Here is a 16,271-nt window from a genome sequence, read left to right on the forward strand (position 1 = left end):
CCACCTTTGAAGACAAGGGCCAGTGTGATCTGTGCACCTGTTCTAGCTCTGTTCTCCCTCCAGGTCAGGCCCCAAGGGAAAGAGATAAAAGAAAGTCTACAGGCCAGGAAAACAACAGCAAAACAGACATAAAAGTAGCACAGTCTGGCTGTTTTGCAGAAATTAACAAGGTTATCTAAAACTCATACAGAGGGGCGCCTGGGTGGCTCAGTCGGTTAAGCGTCCGACTTCAGCTCAGGTCATGATCTCGCGGTCCGTGAGTTCAAGCCCTACGTCGGGCTCTGGGCTGATGGCTCAGAGCCTGGAGCCTGCTTCCGATTCTGTGTCTCCCTCCCTCTCTGCCCCTCCCCCATTCATGCTCTGTCTCTCTCTGTCTCAAAAATAAATAAAACTTAAAAAAAAATTTTAATAAAAAAATAAAATAAAAATAAAAATAAAACTCATACACAAGCACAAGGGACCCAGAATAGCCCAAAAAACCTTGAGAAAGGAGGACAGAGTTGGGAGACTCACCCTTCCTGATTTCAAAACTTACTGCACAGTTAGAACAATCAGGACAGTGTGATCTTGGCATAAAGACAACCAAACGGATCAATGAACTAGAATAGAATGTCCAGAAATACACCCATACATTTATCGTCAATTGAGTTTTGGCAAAAGCGTCAGGGCCATTTAACAGGGAAAGACACTCTCTTCAACAAGCGGTGCTGGAACAGTGGGACATGCCAAAGAAAGAGTTTGGACCCTTTGCCTCATATCGCACACAACAATTAACTCCAGAAATTAGCATTTAGGATCAAAGACCTCACTGCAAGAGCAAAACTATAACACTTAAAGGAAATCTTAGGTGTCAATCTTTGTGACCTTGGATTACGCAACAGTTTCTCAGTAAAGTATCTAAAGCACAAACAACCAAAGAAAAAAGAAATTGGACTTCCATCAAAATGAACAGTGTTTGTGCTTTAAAGGTCACTAACAAGAAAGTAGAAAACCCCACAGAGGAAATACATGCAAATCACGTATCTAGTAAATGTCTAGTATGCAGGATGTATAAAGAGCTCCAATAATTCAGCAATAAAAAGGCAGATAACCCAGGGTGGTCGGTTGGTTAAGCGTCTGACTCTTGATTTTGGCTCAGGTCATGATCTCAAGGTTTGTGGGTTCGAGCCCTGTTTTGGGCTCTGCGCTGACAGTGCCTGCTTAGGATTCTCTGCCCTTCCTCTGCTCGCACGCGTGCACCTGCTCTCTTCCCGCCCTCCCTCTCTAAACTTTAAAAAAAAAAAAAAAGGCAAACAAAATTAAAAATGGGCAAAGGATGTGGAGATATTTCTCCAAGACAGACACACAAAAAGATGCCCCATGTCAGTCATGAGGGAAATGAAAATCAAAACCACAATGAGACACCACTCCACACCCACTAGGATGGCAAGATTCGAAAAGATAGACACAAACGAGTGCTGGTAAGGATGTGGAGAAATGGGAGCCTTCCTACGTGACTGGCGGGAACCTAAAGTAGAGCAGCCACTCTGGAAAACACTTCGGCAGTTCCTCAAAAAGTTCAGAACAGAGTGGCCATTTGCCCCGGCAATTCTATTCCTAAGCATACACCCAAGAGAAATGAAGACGCATGTCCACACGCGGACATGCACACGAATGTCAAAGGCAAAGGCAACGTTATTCACAACAACCAAAAAAGTAGAAACAACCCAAATGCCTACCAGCTGATGAACAGAAAAAATGTGGAATATCCATATAACGGAGTATCGGCCCTACGGCGCAATGAAGTTCTGACACGTTCTAGGATGTAGATGGGCCTTGAAAACCCACGTAAGTGAAAGAACACAGACAACGAGTCACACATTGTAGGATTCCATTTCTAGGAAATGCCCAGAACAGGCAAATCCACAGAGACAAAAAGTAGATTAAGGACTGGGGGAGAAGGATGGGGAGGCTTAACGCACACTGGTATATTCCAGTGGGGGCGGTGGGGAGGTAAAACTGTCCTACAACTAGATCGTGGTAATGGTTGCACAACTTTGTGAATACGCTAAAAATCACTGACCTATACACTTTATTGTCTTTTTAAGATTTTATTTTTTTAAGTAATCTCTACACCCAGCGTGGAACCGGAACTTCCAAACCTGGAGATTGAGAGTCATACACTCCACTGACCAAGCCAGCCAGGGGCCCCTGACCTGTACATTTTTAAAGGGTGAATTTTATGCACGTCCATTTTATCTTACAAAATATCTTCTCTTGGGGCATGTGGATGGCTCAGTTGGTTAAGCATCTGACTTTGGCTCAGGTCACGATCTTATGGTTCGTGAGTTTGAGCCCCGCGTTGGGCTCTCTATTAGCACAGAGTCCACTTCAGATCTTCTGTCCCTGTCGCTTTCTGCCCCTCCCCAACTCTCACTCACACGTTCTCTCTTAAAAATAAGTAGACTTTAAAATATACTAAAGAGAGAGAAATATATTACTGAGACAGCACATGCGTGCACACACGCAAGCATGAGCTAGGGAGGGGCAGAGAGAGAGGGAGAGAACCCAAGCAGGCTCCATGTGACAGCACAGAGCCCAATGGGGCTCGATCTCACAAAAATTGGGAGATCATGACCTGAGCTGAAATCAAGAGTCGGGTGCTCAACCGACTGAGCCACCCAGGCACCCCTCAAAAAATGTTTTTGCATTTAAGATTTCATTTTTTAATTTTTAAAAAATATTTATTTTAGAGAGAGAGAGAGAGAGAGAGAGAGAGAGAGAGAGGATAAGCAGGGGAGGGGCAGAGAGAGACACACAGAATCCGAAGGCAGGCTCCAAGCTCCGAGCTGTCAGTACAGAGCCCAACGTGGGGCTCAACTGTGAGATCTGTGAGATCACGAACTGTGAGATCATGACCTGAGCCAGAGTCAGACGCTTACCTGACTGAGCCACCCAGGCGCCCCTTAAGATTTTCTTTTTAAATAATCTCTGTACCTAACACAGGGCTCACACTTACAAAGCCAAGATCAAGAGTCGCATGCTCTATTGACAGTGCCAGCCAGGCACCCCATCTCAAAAAATATTTTTCAAAAGTAGAACAGGAAAATTACAGGCCAAAATCCCTCATGAAACTAGATGCAAAAATTCTCAATAAGATACTAGCAAATCAAATTCAACAGTACATTAAAAGAATTATTCACCATGATCAAGTGGGATTCATTCCTGGGCTGCAGGGCTGGTTCAGTACTCGCAAGTCAATCAATGTGATACACCACGTTAATAAAAGAGAGGATAAGAACCCTATGATCCTGTCAATAGATGGAGAAAAGCATTTGACAAAATACAGCACCCTTTCTTGATAAAAACCCTCAAGCAAGTTGAGATAGAAGGAACATACATTAACATGATAAAAGCCATATATGAAAGGCCCACAGCTAATATCATTCTCAATGGGGAAAAAGAGCTTTCCCCCCGAGATCAGGAACATGACAGGGGTGTCCACTCTCACTACTGTTGTTCAACATAGTGTTGGAAGTCCTAGTCTCAGCAATCAGCCAAAATGAAATAAAAGGCATCCAAATTGGCAAAGAAGTCAAACGTTCACTCTTTGCAGACGACATGATACTTTACCTGGAAAATCCAAAAGACTCCACTGAAAAACTGCTAGAGCTGATACAGGAATTCAGCAAAGTCACAGGATATAAAATCAATGTACAGAAATCGGCTGCATTTCTATACACCAATAATGAAGCAACAGAAAGAGGAAGCAAGGAATGGATCCCATTTACAACTGCACCAAAAACCATAAATACCTAGGAATAAACCTAACCAAAGAGGTAAAAGATCTGCATACTGAAAACTATAGAAAGCTTATGAAAGAAAGTGAAGAAGACACAAAGAAATGGAAAAACATTCCATGCTCATGGACTGGAAGAACAAATATCGTTAAAATGTCAATACCACCCAAACGGATCTACACATTCAATGCAATCTCTATCAAAATAGCACCAGCATTCTTCACAGAACTAGAACAAACAATCCTATCATTTGTGTGGAACCACACAAGACCTCGAATAGCCGAAGTAATGTTGAAGAAAGAAAACCAAAGCTGAGGCATCACAAACACAGACTTTAACTTTTACTACAAAGGTGTAAGGATCAAGACAGTATGGTATTGGCATAAAAACAGACCACAGATCAATGGAATAGAATAGAGAACCCAGAAATGGACTGACAAATATATGGCCAACTAATCTTCGACAATCAGGGAAGAACATCCAATGGAAAAAAGATAGTCTCCTTAGCAAATGGTGCTGGGGGAACTGGACAGCAACATGCAGAAGAAAGAAACTGCACCACTTTCTTACACCATACACAAAAATAAATTCAAAATTGATGAAAGACCTAAACGTGAGACAGGAAACCATCAGAATCCTACAGGAGAAAACAGGCAGCAACCTCTTTGATCTTGGCTGCAGGAACTTCTTACTTAACATGTCTCTGGAGGCAAGGGAATTGAAAGCAAAAATGAACTATTAGGACCTCATTAAGATAAAAACCTTCTCCACAGCAAAGGAAAGAATCAGCAAAACTAAAAGGCAACCAATAGAAGATATTTGCAAATGACATATCAGATAAAGGGTTAGTATCCAAACTCTATAAAGAACTTATCAAACTCAACACATGAAAAACAAATAATCCAGTGAAGAAATGGGCAAAAGACATGAACAGACACTTTTTCAAAGACATCCGGAGGGCTAACAGACACATGAAAAGATGCTCAACATCATTCATCATCAGGGAAATACAAGTCAAAACCACAATGAGATATTATCTCACACCGGTCAGAGTGGCTAAAATGAACAACTCAGAAAACAACAGAGGTTGGAGAAAGTGGAACACTTTTGTACTGCTGGTGGGAATGCAAACTGCTACAGCCACTCTGGAAAACAGTGTGAAGATTCCTCAAAAAATAAAAAATAGAACTACTCTACAACACAGCAATTGCATTACTAGGAATTTACCCAAAGGCTACAAAAATGCTGACTCAAAGGGGCACACACACCCCAATGTTTATAGCAATGCTATCAACAATAGCCAAATTATGGAAAGAACCCAAATGTCCATTGACTGATGAATGCATAAAGAAGATGTACAAACATAAAATGGAATACTACTCGGCAATGAAAAAGAATGAATCTTGACATTTATAACAATGTGGATGGAACTGGAGGGTATTATGCTAAGCAAAATCAGTCAGTCAGAGAAAGACATATACGATTTCAGTCATATGTGGAATTTAAGAAACACACCAGATGAACATAGGGGAAGGGAAGGAAAAAATAAGATAAAAACAGAGAGGAAGGCAAACCATAAGAGACCCTTAAATACAGAGAACAAACTGAGGATTGCTGGAAGGGGTGGGGTTGGGAGGTGGATTAAATGGGTGACAGGCATTGAGGAGGGCACTTGTTGGGATGAGCAGCGGGTGTCATATACAAGAGATGAATCACTGGGTTCTACTCCTGAAGCCAAGACTATACTGTATGTTAACTAACTTGAAGATGGATGGATGGATGGATGGATGGATGGATGGAAGGAAGGAAGGAAGGAAGAGGAAGAAAGGAAGGAAGGAAGGAAGGAAGGAAGGAAGGAAGGAAGGAAGGAAGAAAGAAAAGGACTCAAAAAGAAAAAAAAAGGAAACAAAACAGATGAACATATGGGAGGGGGGAAAAGAAAAAGGTAAGTAAAACAGAAGAGACTCTTCAGCATAGAGAAAAAACTGAGGGTTGATGGAGGGAGGCGGGTGGGAGATGGGCCACGTAGGTGATGGGCATTAAGGAGGGCATTTGTTGCAATGAGCACTGGGTGTTGTATGTGATGAATCACTGAATTATACTCCTGAAACCAATATTGCACTGTATGCTAACTAGAGTAAAAATTAAAAAAAAAAAACTTGAAAAGTAAATAATAAATAAAAGTAGCACAGCCTGAAATTCTGAGGTTCTCTGAGTTACCATAAATGTTTCAACGTCTGGTTGACTTTCAGCATCTCTGCCAAGCTCTCTGCCACTTCATCATCGAGTTCATTTTTGGTGAGCCTAGAAAAGAAAGCAAGTGTTTATTCAGGAGAACCCTACCTGGCACACATTTTTAAATGAGTTCTCAGAAGTGGGATCCCTGCCCAGATCTCTCCAGCTCATGCTGCTAATCGCTTGCTGAACTGAGCAAACAGCCAGGCCCCAACCCCAGCCTCTGAGCCCCATAGACAATAAATAAGGCTCATTTCTAGTGCAAATCCTGTCCCCAAGCTCCTACTCCTTAGTCCTGCTGCCACAGAGGAGCCCACGTTCCCTGCCCATCTTTGCTGCGCCCTCCGTTCTCACAGAAGCTAGGGGCTAAGGCCCACTTCCCCCAAGTCTCCCTGAACACCCCTGACAGCACGTTACCAAAAAGTCTGTCATATGAAGACCTAGAAAAGCCTGCCAACTGCACGTTAAAATGTGCTCAACGCTTTGCTCTGAGGCCAGTTGCGAAGGACCCAAGTCCAGTGAGTCAAGGTTCAGGAAGCCTCTTAGTTGTTCCTAAAAGCAGCAGTGGTCTGGATAAAGCACTCAGGACTAGAAGCTCCCGGCTGTAAACAGGATTGGACCCTGTCACGCCAGTGGATGAAAGAATAAATAAGGAAAAAGAATGACATAGAACATTAAACAATCGTTCCTCAAAGGGCAATTTGGTAGCGTCTAGCTGAATTTTAAATGTGTTATACTTTGAGTCAACGAGCACACTTCCGTGTGCAAAGATGAACGCACAAGGATCTACACATGCAGTACCGACCGCCGCGTTACACGCTTGTACTGTGAAATGTGAACACATGTAAGCATCGGCAGAGGCTTCTGGGAAACTAAACTGCAAACACCCATTCAATGGGACGCTGTGCAGCCCTTCGAGGGAACGAGGGGTAGAGAGAATGAGGCAGAAGATGACGCTATTTAAGAGTGCTCCGGAGCCAGACATGCCGGGCGTGTGTCGCCTACTGGCAAGACAACCTCAGGCGGGTGGCTTAACTTCTCTGGGCCTGGGTTTTCTCACCAGAGAAATAAGGGTGAACAGTCACGGTACAGACATTATGGGGCGGCTGTGAGTCAACACGTATAAAAGGCAGAGAATAATGCATGCTGTACCATCAGCCCTCGAGAAATGCTGGGTATTGGCATTCTTACTATCTGTGTAGAGTAGTGGTTCTCGGCTGGGTGCTTTCCCCTCCAGGGGACATTTGTCAACATCTGGAGACATTTTTGATCATCACAATTGTCGGGGGGGGGGGCGGGGACGTACTGCTAACGGGTAGATGCCTGGGATTCTGCGAAACATCCTATACTGAACAGGACAGCCTCTTACAAGAAAGATGATTTGGACCAAAATGTCAATAGTGTCGAGATGGAGAAGTCAATAGTCAACAGACTATTGACTCCGTCAATAGACGGAGAAACCCTGACATAAGAGGACATGTAAAATGCGGACACTACACGGTTGAGATGTTTTTTAAGGTCATTTGCTAAATGCTATTCCATGTTGTAAGAAAAGCGATATACATACAAGCACGCATTCAAGTGCTAGGAGGCTAGAAGAGAAAGGTTCTATCTGGGAAACACAAGGGAGGAAGTACTTTCCCTTCCGACTTTTCGAGTTTCTTACAGGTGGTTTTTTTTTTTTCTTAGATATTTCTTTTAAAAACGTTTTTAAGGATTTTGTTTAGAGGAAAACCATTGAAAATACATCTAATGGCCAGCAGGTCTAGTATCAGAACTCTCAAGATGATGACACTGTCGTGCTTAACCAACTTCGCTGATAGCTCCCTCCCTTGGAAGGCAAGTAGAGAAAGTACAAAGGAATAAAATTGAAATAGAGCAAATGAGAAAAAGGAAACCAAAACCAAAAAAAAAAAAAAAAAAGCACTGTCAGAAGGCAGCATACACTAAATGAGTACGAAGAGGGGTGAGGAACATGGGCTCCTGGGGAGAGGTGACAGGTGGGCTGGGACCTGAAGGCCAAATAGTGATGTGGCTGCTGGGGAAGGAGGAAGCAGCATGAAGAAGGCAGTTTAAGAGGAGGTAGGGGGTGGGGCGCCTGGGTGGCGCAGTCGGTAAAGCGTCCGACTTCAGCCAGGTCACGATCTCGCGGTCCGTGAGTTCGAGCCCCGCGTCAGGCTCTGGGCTGATGGCTCGGAGCCTGGAGCCTGTTTCCGATTCTGTGTCTCCCTCTCTCTCTGCCCCTCCCCCGTTCATGCTCTGTCTCTCTCTGTCCCCAAAATAAATTAAAAACGTTGAAAAAAAAAAAGAAAAAAAAAAAAAAGAGGAGGTAGGGAGAAAAGTCTGAGCCAAGTGCATGAAGGTTGGACTCTGCAAGGTGTATCTGAGGGTGTCCTAAGCATCATCCTGACAGAATGGCCAGCCTTCGGGTTTTCCTGAGGCTGAGGCTGGCAAAGGCGGCTAAGGTGGAACCCATGCTCCTGGGGTCCCCGTCCCCCTTCTGTACACCTGTCTGTGCTTCTAGGAATGGCTGCTTTCTATTCTAGGAAGAAATTAAAACTATCAACCCAACCCTGAGGAAAGGCCTAGAGCCTTTTCAATTAAAAGGCGGCTTTTCAGTTAGGATTTCAGGCTGTGCAGTCTCTGGAAGAGTCCCTGAGACCCAGCCTCTCAAAATGGCTTTGCTTATTACCAGAATATTCTCAGAGAGGTGTTCCACTGCAGGGCCTGGGCGAGGCTCTTTCCACCCTCCGTAGAGATGCCGTTGAATGCAAGACTAGGAAGGAAAACACTTGGGGTCAATTATCAGAGACACGTCTACACTTGGCTTTGGCTTCAGTGACCGAAACACCCGGAAGATGCTGCTGGGAGGTGGCTCCCGACTCGAGGCAGGAAGCAGAAGTGCTCAGCCTTGCCTGCTGTTGTTCCAGAGCATACTCCCCAAGCATCAGGACAGGCACAGACGTGTCAAGGAGAGTCCAGACAGGACATGGAACACCAGTGAGACCTGGTCACAGGCAGACAGGGGGGGCTGGGAGGGCTCTGCTTCAGGTGGCTGACGTTTTCCAGGTGCCCACCGATGAGACCTGGAGAAGTTTCCTCTGTTCTCATAAAGAAGAAAGTCTGCTACTGCCCCCACTATGTTGGACTCTCTTTCAGTGTTAGGAAGGACCCGAGCAACACGGAGATGCCCAAGGCTCTGAGGTTTGGCCCAAGGCCTCCAGGAAGGCCAGGGAGGAGGATGTCTTTACCGAGATGAAGGGTCCCCCTCTGTCTCAGCACCGTCCTGTGAATGCGGAACGGATGGCATCCCTTCCAGTTTTGTCTGGACTTAAGAATTCCTCCCCACTTCCAACTCCCAAGGGACCTGGGCAGACTGCTGAGAGGTCTCTTCCCCGCCGTGGCAACGGCCTAGGTCTTAATCCGGGTGGTGGTTACGCTGGTGTGTACATTCGTCAAGTCACCAAGCTGAACGACGAACAGTAATGCCTCTTACGTGTCAATAAAGATGTTCTTTAAAAAATCCCACACACGCACACGCAAATACCTCCTCTCTTAGGAAAGCCAACCACCCGCGTCCCTTCGGCTCCTCCCTGGCAACCACGAGGTACAACCGAGTGACCAGGTTGGACCCTGGGGACAGCGGGTCTTGGAAGGCAGCGCTTACCTCAGGTTGGTCAGGCTGGGGTGGTTCCTCAGAGCCTCTGCAAAGGCCTTTGCTCCTTCGTCACCGATTCTGTTGCCCCACATCCTGAGGGCAGAGGCAAGACGGTGAACGTTAGCCTGCGCTCACCACTCACTTTCTGCTGGTGGCCGAGCCCACGGGACACTCACCGGCAGATGTCTGTCCTCTGTCCCTGGAGCCGTGGCCTGGAGCAGATTCCCACACCAGCCCCTTAGTGAGCTGCTCTCGGTTTCCAATTCAAAGGGAAATGTAAGGGTAAGAGCAGAAGCCTCAGGAACAGAAGCCCATCAGGTAGTTAGTTGCACAATTAGAGACCAAGTTCACACTGCTGGGCTTTCCGAGAGGAGGGGCGGGGGGGAGGTGTCTGAGCACAAGACAGTCCCAGGTGCCCCTCGAGGAGGATACAGGTTTGCAGAAGCCTAAACAGGAGGCCTGTGGAATTGCCAACTCCAGCATCCATTTGGCTTGGTGCCGGGGCACGAGACATTGGTGAAGACACAGTCAGTCTTCCAGGAAGCAAAGATCAGGAAGCACCCTTGGAAACCTCACCAGCAACGCTGCTTTTCCGGAAGAGGACCCTACTACAGCGTGCTGGCGGGCCGATGTGGTCTAGGGGGGAGCTGCAATAATGAAGCCTCGCCCCCTCCTTCCCCACAGCGGATAACCTGCGAGGGTCTGCGCGGCAGGATGCTGGGCTCCAGAGCCACACCGCTGGCCTCCCGTTTTAACTGGATTTTTATCTGGATTTAAGGTTCACTTGGGTGAATGATATAAGCTCTTGGATCTTTGTCTCCTCATCTGTAAAATGGGGCTAATAAGAAAATTCCCCCTAGAGTTGTTACGAGGATTAAGTTAGTTAACATATGCAGAGCCCTTAGAACAGCACCTGGCCTATGGTAAGCGACAGCTATTGTTATTTGGCTGAGGGCACTGCCTGCCCAGCCCATGCACAGAGGACCTGGGGCTGCCTGGGCAACATGCCCTGTGCCCTGCCACCATCCCTCCTGGGGACACTAAAGCCCTGGAATGAATTCTCAGTGTTTTGTACAGAAAGTGTGTGTACAGGAGGAGGTGGAGAAAAGGGGAACCTCTTAACACTGCTGGTGGGAATGCCAACTGGTGCAGCCACTGTGGAAAACAGTATGGAGGTTCCTCAAAAAGGTAAAAATAGAACTACCCTAGGACCCAGCAATTGCACTACTAGGTATTTACCCAAAGAGTACAAAAATACAGATTTGAGAGGGAACAGGCACCCCCATGTTTATAGCAGCACTGTCAACAATAGCCAAAGCATGGAAAGAGTCCCAATGTCCATCGACGGATGAATGCATAAAGCAAATGTGGTAGATATATACAACGGAATATTACTCGGCCATTCAAAAGATGAAATCTTGCCACTTCCACCAATGTGAACGGAGTTAGAGTGCATTATGCTGAGCGAACTAAGTCAGAGGGAGTCAGAGGTGGCTCAGACGGTTAAGCGTTCAACTCTTGGTTTCAGCTCAGGTCATGATCTCACAGTTTGTGGGTTCCAGCCCCACGCTGGGCTCTGCCGCTTACAGTACAGAGCCTGCTTGGGATTCTGTCTCTCCCTCTCTCTGCCCCTCCCCCCCTCGCTCCCTCAAAATTAAATTTAATAAATATAAAATAAAATAGGCACTGGCTGTAATGAGCACTGGGTGTTATATGTAAGCAATGACTCACTAAATTCTACTCCTGAAACTAATATTATACTATATGTTAACTGGAATTTAAATAAAAACTTGAAACTACAAAAAAAAAGTATGTATACTATACAATTGAACGATATCAAATTTTTAATGAAGGGGAAAACTACTCATGAGATTAAGTGAAAAGGAATAAAATTCTGTACATATAGCCTGACCTCTACTAGAGTTTAAAAAAAAAATTTTTTTTAACGTTTATTTATTTTTGAGACAGAGAGAGACAGAGTGTGAACGGGGGAGGGTCAGAGAGAGGGAGACACAGAATCTGAAACAGGCTCCAGGCTCCGAGCTATCAGCACAGAGCCTGACGCGGGGCTCAAACCCACAGACCGCAAGATCGTGACCTGGCTGAAGTCGGCCGCTTAACCGACTGAGCCACCCAGGCGCCCCTCTACTAGATTAAAAAAAAAACCAGTGGCGAGCACACGCTGCATGAGAGAACACGAAAGCTTAACTGACCTCAGGTGTTAACAATATTTCCGAGATATTTATTATCTTTTTCGATTCGTCACAGTTTCCAGATAAAGTTATCGGTGTTTCCTTTGTAATCAGGTGAAAATTATAACGCTATAAAAAGCTTTTTTAAAAAGCCTCTGGAGCCCAAACCATAATGAGATACCACCTCGTTCCTGTTAGGGTGGTTACCATCAAAAAGAGCAGAAAATGACAAGCGATGGGGAGGGGAGGGCACGGAAAACCTGGATGCACTGCTGGTGGGAAACAGTGTGGTGGGCCCTCACAAAATTAAAGACAGAATCGCCAGGGGCGCCTGGGTGGCTCAGACAGTTAAGCATCCAGCTTCAGCTCAGGTCATGATCCCGTGGTCTGTGAGTTTAAGCCCCGCGTCGGGCTCTGTGCTGACAGCTCAGAGCCTAGAGCCTGCTTCCGATTCTGTGTCTCCCTCTCTCTCTGCCCCTCCCCCACTTGTGCTCACGCACTCCCTATCTTAAAAATAAACATTAAGAAAAATTATTTTAAAATAGAATGACCAGGGGCGCCTGGGTGGCTCAGTCGGTTAAGCATCTGACTTCGGCTCAGGTCACGATCTCACGGTCCGTGAGTTAGAGCCCCGCGTCGGGCTCTGTGCTGACAGCTCAGAGCCTGGAGCCTGTTTCAGATTCTGTGTCTCCCTCTCTCTCTGCCCCTCCCCCACTTGTGCTCACGCACTCCCTATCTTAAAAATAAACATTAAAAAAAACTATCTTAAAATAGAATGACCAGCCGATCCAACAATTCCACTTCTGGGGACACAGCCCCCAGAAATCGATGAGACATTTGAACGCCCATGTTCATAGCAGCACTGTTCACGGTCGCTAAAATGTGGAAGCCACCCAAGTGCCCAGATGAATGGACAAGATATATCCAATGAACTGCTACTCAGCCTTAAAAAGGAAGGAAATTCCAACACATGCTACAACACAGACGAACCTCGAGGACCCTGGGCCGAGTGAAGGAAGCCAGTGACAAAGCGACACATGCTGTATGACTCCACTTAGGTGACGTACTCACGGCAGTCAAATTCACAGGGACAGGTAGCAGAAGGGTGGTGGCCAGGGGCTGGGAGGAAGGGAGAAGGGGGAATTATCGTCTAACGGGTAGAGAGTCGCTTTTTTGCAAGATGGAAAGGGTTCTGGAGATGGATGGGGGTGATGGCCGCACGACTACGCAATAAACAAAACAAAACAAGCCCCCGGGGGCACCTGGGTGTCTCAGTCGCTTAAGCGTCCGACTTCAGCTCGGGTCATGATCTCACGGTTCATGAGTTCAAGCCCCACATCGGGCTCCCTGCCATCCGCACAGAGCCTGCCTGGGATCCTCTGTCCTCCTCCCTCTCTGCCCCTCCTCCACTCCCACACATGCTCACTCGCTCTAAAATCATAAATCTTCTTAAAACGCCTTCCCAAGATGAAGAACATCGGCCCGCAGAAGCTTACCACCTCGGGCTAGAACGGCACCCCCTCTGTTTGCTGGTGGCCATCGCGGACTTGTGCAGCAATGAAATAAAAGTCTGCGCAGCTGACTTCCCCAAACGGTTCCCGGTCCCCGTGCAGAAGCCAGAGGGCGCCAGGGAGGATGCCCTCTGCGGCCTCCCCACAGCCAGCCCCAGCGGCCCTCTGGGCGCTCTCGCGCCCAGGACAGGCTCAGGTGCCTCTGCCTCTACTCACCCAACTTCAAAGATGGACTTGCTCTTCTTCACAGCCAGGGCGAGACACTTTCCTCCTTCACTCGTTATTTTGTTCTCCCCCAGTCTGCAGAGAGAGCCGTGCGCACGTCAGCTCCCAGCTGTGAGGGGACTCCGCCGTCGGCACCCTCGTCCCCAGCGCAGGGCCCCTCTTGGGACGTGTGGGCTTTGCCCTGGGACCCGCGGCACCCATGCCCTGGGCTTCCTCTCGAGGAAGGACCCAAAGCCCTAAGGAGAGCCCCCGGATTCCTCTCCAGGAGGTGGTCGGGTGTCTGCGGAAACTTAGGGACCCGTAAATAACCGCCTTTAAACGTCACTCGTTTCCATCAGCAGGCCAGGGAGGCGCCCCGTTCAAGTGCAAGTGGCCAGCCTGTGTGTGTTCCTGGCCCCAGTGCCGTTCCAGGGGCTCCTCCGGGCCTGGCGCTCGGTCACCTTTGGCAGAGCATTTCTGTGACGGGACCGAGGATCAAGCCCCTGCTTGCAACCAGGTGGGTGCTATGTCTGAATGGCTGTGTTCCCCCCAAATCCATATTCTCAAATCCTAACCCCTAAAGTGATGGGATTAGGAAGCAAGGCCCTTGGAGGTGATTCGGTCGTGAGGGTGGAGCCGTCACGAATGGGATCAGTGATTTATTAGAAGAGGCCCCACACAGCTCCCTTGCCAAGATTTCCCCCCAAGGTAGGTGGCCCTGCCTCACCCTCAGGGCGCGATTCCCCCCTGGGGTCAGCTCTCCTTCCCACACACAGGTCTCTCAATTTGACCCTCGTGGCCTGCGGCAAGCGGAAGGCTTTAGGGCGAGTGCACCTTCTGGTGACTTATATTCTGGGTCTGAATGATGAAGGGGTGACCCACAGGGGCTCCCGAATAAGCCGCCACACCCAGCCCACTCACTTCAAGTGCGTGAGGCCCTTGCACTCGTCCAGGATTCTGGCGATGTACCGGGCTCCGACATCGGTGATCTGGTTGTTATACAGGCTTGGAGAGAGAGCACAGTGTGAGACTTTGGGACCCCCGGCGTCGGCTTATTTGGGGTTTTTTTTCTTGGTACAGTTGACACAGTGTTGCATTACTTTCAGGTGTACAACATAGTGAATCCACAGGTCTACGAGTTATGCTATGTTCACTACAAGCGTGGCCACCATCGGTCACCAGACGATGCTCTCACAGTATCACCATGTTCCTTGCGCTGTCTGTCCCTTTTATTCTCGCGTCCCCACGGGACATTTTTAAGTGGGTATGTGCTGGCTGCCGATACCTGAAGTCTGGGCTGAAAGGAGAGAGGAAGGGCACACAGAGAGCAGTGTGGGGCTCGGGGGTCTGGAAGGCCGGGTGCAGAGCCAGCTCCGCCACTTTCCCAGCCTCTGCTTCTGCTTCTGCCTCTGCGATGAGGAGGAAGAATCACCATGCCCCCACGGGGTCATTAGGATGATTGATTATGTGCGACCAGTCAAGCAGCAAGTGACGGGTATTTTTCGATTAAGGTCACAAGCAGCAGCTTGAGGGACAGTGAGTGTTGGAAGCTCCCGTCTCCCTGTTAGTCATTTTACCGCCTCGTACCAATTCAACAAGAAGGCAGAAAAAAGCGGAAAGTGGTAAACAGACAGGTTTCAAGTGCTCAGCAGTTTGGTGACTGATGTGGAGCCTTTTGTGGGCTTTATCCCAACTGCTCTGAATATTCATACGTTTTGCTGCAGGTAGATTCAATTACTTGAAACCCGGGTAATGCTCTCGACCTCACTGGCCATATCACTTTTACACGGCACATACACTGACTCCGGATCTGTGTCTTTCGCTCGGGGCTCTGGATGAGGGATTGTGGATCCACAATCTAATACGTAAACGGCATCTGGCATTTATAAAAGGCAGCCCTAGCCACTCCCTCAGCAACCCCCAGTCACCGCTTGTAAAATACTGGCCTGGATTAGGATCTCAATAGACAAGTGAAAGACACTTCTGGGCTTGCTCAAAGAGTGTGCTGCTGGCCGAGCCAAGAGCAGAACCCAAGACTCCTGGCCCCCTGTCCAGGGCTCTTTCTGGTGGCTCGGCCATCATTCCAACCCTCCAGTGACTCGCACGAACGGCAGTTTCCTGCTCCTCTGTATTATTACTACACAACTGATCTGGTGCTGTTGAGGAATACGTACCCTAAAAACGTCAGAATTTTGTATTTGGTCAGCTCTTCACATAACACCTTTACCCCGCTGTCAGTGATCTGGTTTACGCTGAGTCTGAAACAAAACAGCAAAGGAAGTTGAATCACAGCAGCTGCTCACTATGGAGGAGTATGAAGGCCACAAGATCCAGAAGCCTGTAGGTCCTGGAGTTTTCCCAGCTATAAACGCTCCCCTGAGACAGTGGCCATGGCAGTCAGCCACAGAGCTCCTAAAGGATCTGGGCGTCGTGGGGCCAACAGACCCACGCGGAACTGGCCCGTCAGCAAGACTACAGCAGAGCCCTGACTCGACATGAGGGCTACGAGAGACACATAAAGGACACGTGAGGCCGGTCACCTCTGACAGCCTGCATTTGCGGGTGGCCTACGTGTCGGTCAGGCCTTCTCTGTGGCTGTCACAACACAGCAGGGGCTGTGGATTTGGAACCGTGTGGAGCGGCTTGTAGTGATGGCAAGGCTCGGGGAGGGAAGGCCCCGCCCCCTGGCCAG

At 47.9% G+C, this 16,271-nt stretch overlaps 1 protein-coding gene across 4 annotated transcripts in view; it reads right to left on the minus strand.

Moving 5' to 3' along the window:
- The window catches only part of NOD1 (nucleotide binding oligomerization domain containing 1), a 77,298-nt gene that overhangs the window by 14,644 nt on the left and 46,383 nt on the right, over positions 1-16,271 (minus strand). For 2 of the 4 annotated variants that reach the window (XM_043589186.1, XM_043589187.1), the window contains 6 exons: positions 15,754-15,837; positions 14,501-14,584; positions 13,592-13,675; positions 9,682-9,765; positions 8,707-8,790; positions 6,000-6,083 (listed from right to left, as the gene is read on the minus strand). In XM_043589186.1, coding sequence (XP_043445121.1) covers positions 6,000-6,083; positions 8,707-8,790; positions 9,682-9,765; positions 13,592-13,675; positions 14,501-14,584; positions 15,754-15,837 — 504 coding nt within the window. Of the gene's footprint in view, positions 1-5,999; positions 6,084-8,449; positions 8,557-8,706; positions 8,791-9,681; positions 9,766-13,591; positions 13,676-14,500; positions 14,585-14,619; positions 14,877-15,753; positions 15,838-16,271 lie in introns of those variants that run through there. The other 2 variants (XM_043589188.1, XM_043589189.1) reach the window with 2 other exon arrangements.

This window comes from Prionailurus bengalensis, chromosome A2 (assembly GCF_016509475.1).
Source record: "Prionailurus bengalensis isolate Pbe53 chromosome A2, Fcat_Pben_1.1_paternal_pri, whole genome shotgun sequence".
NCBI lineage: Eukaryota > Metazoa > Chordata > Mammalia > Carnivora > Felidae > Prionailurus > Prionailurus bengalensis.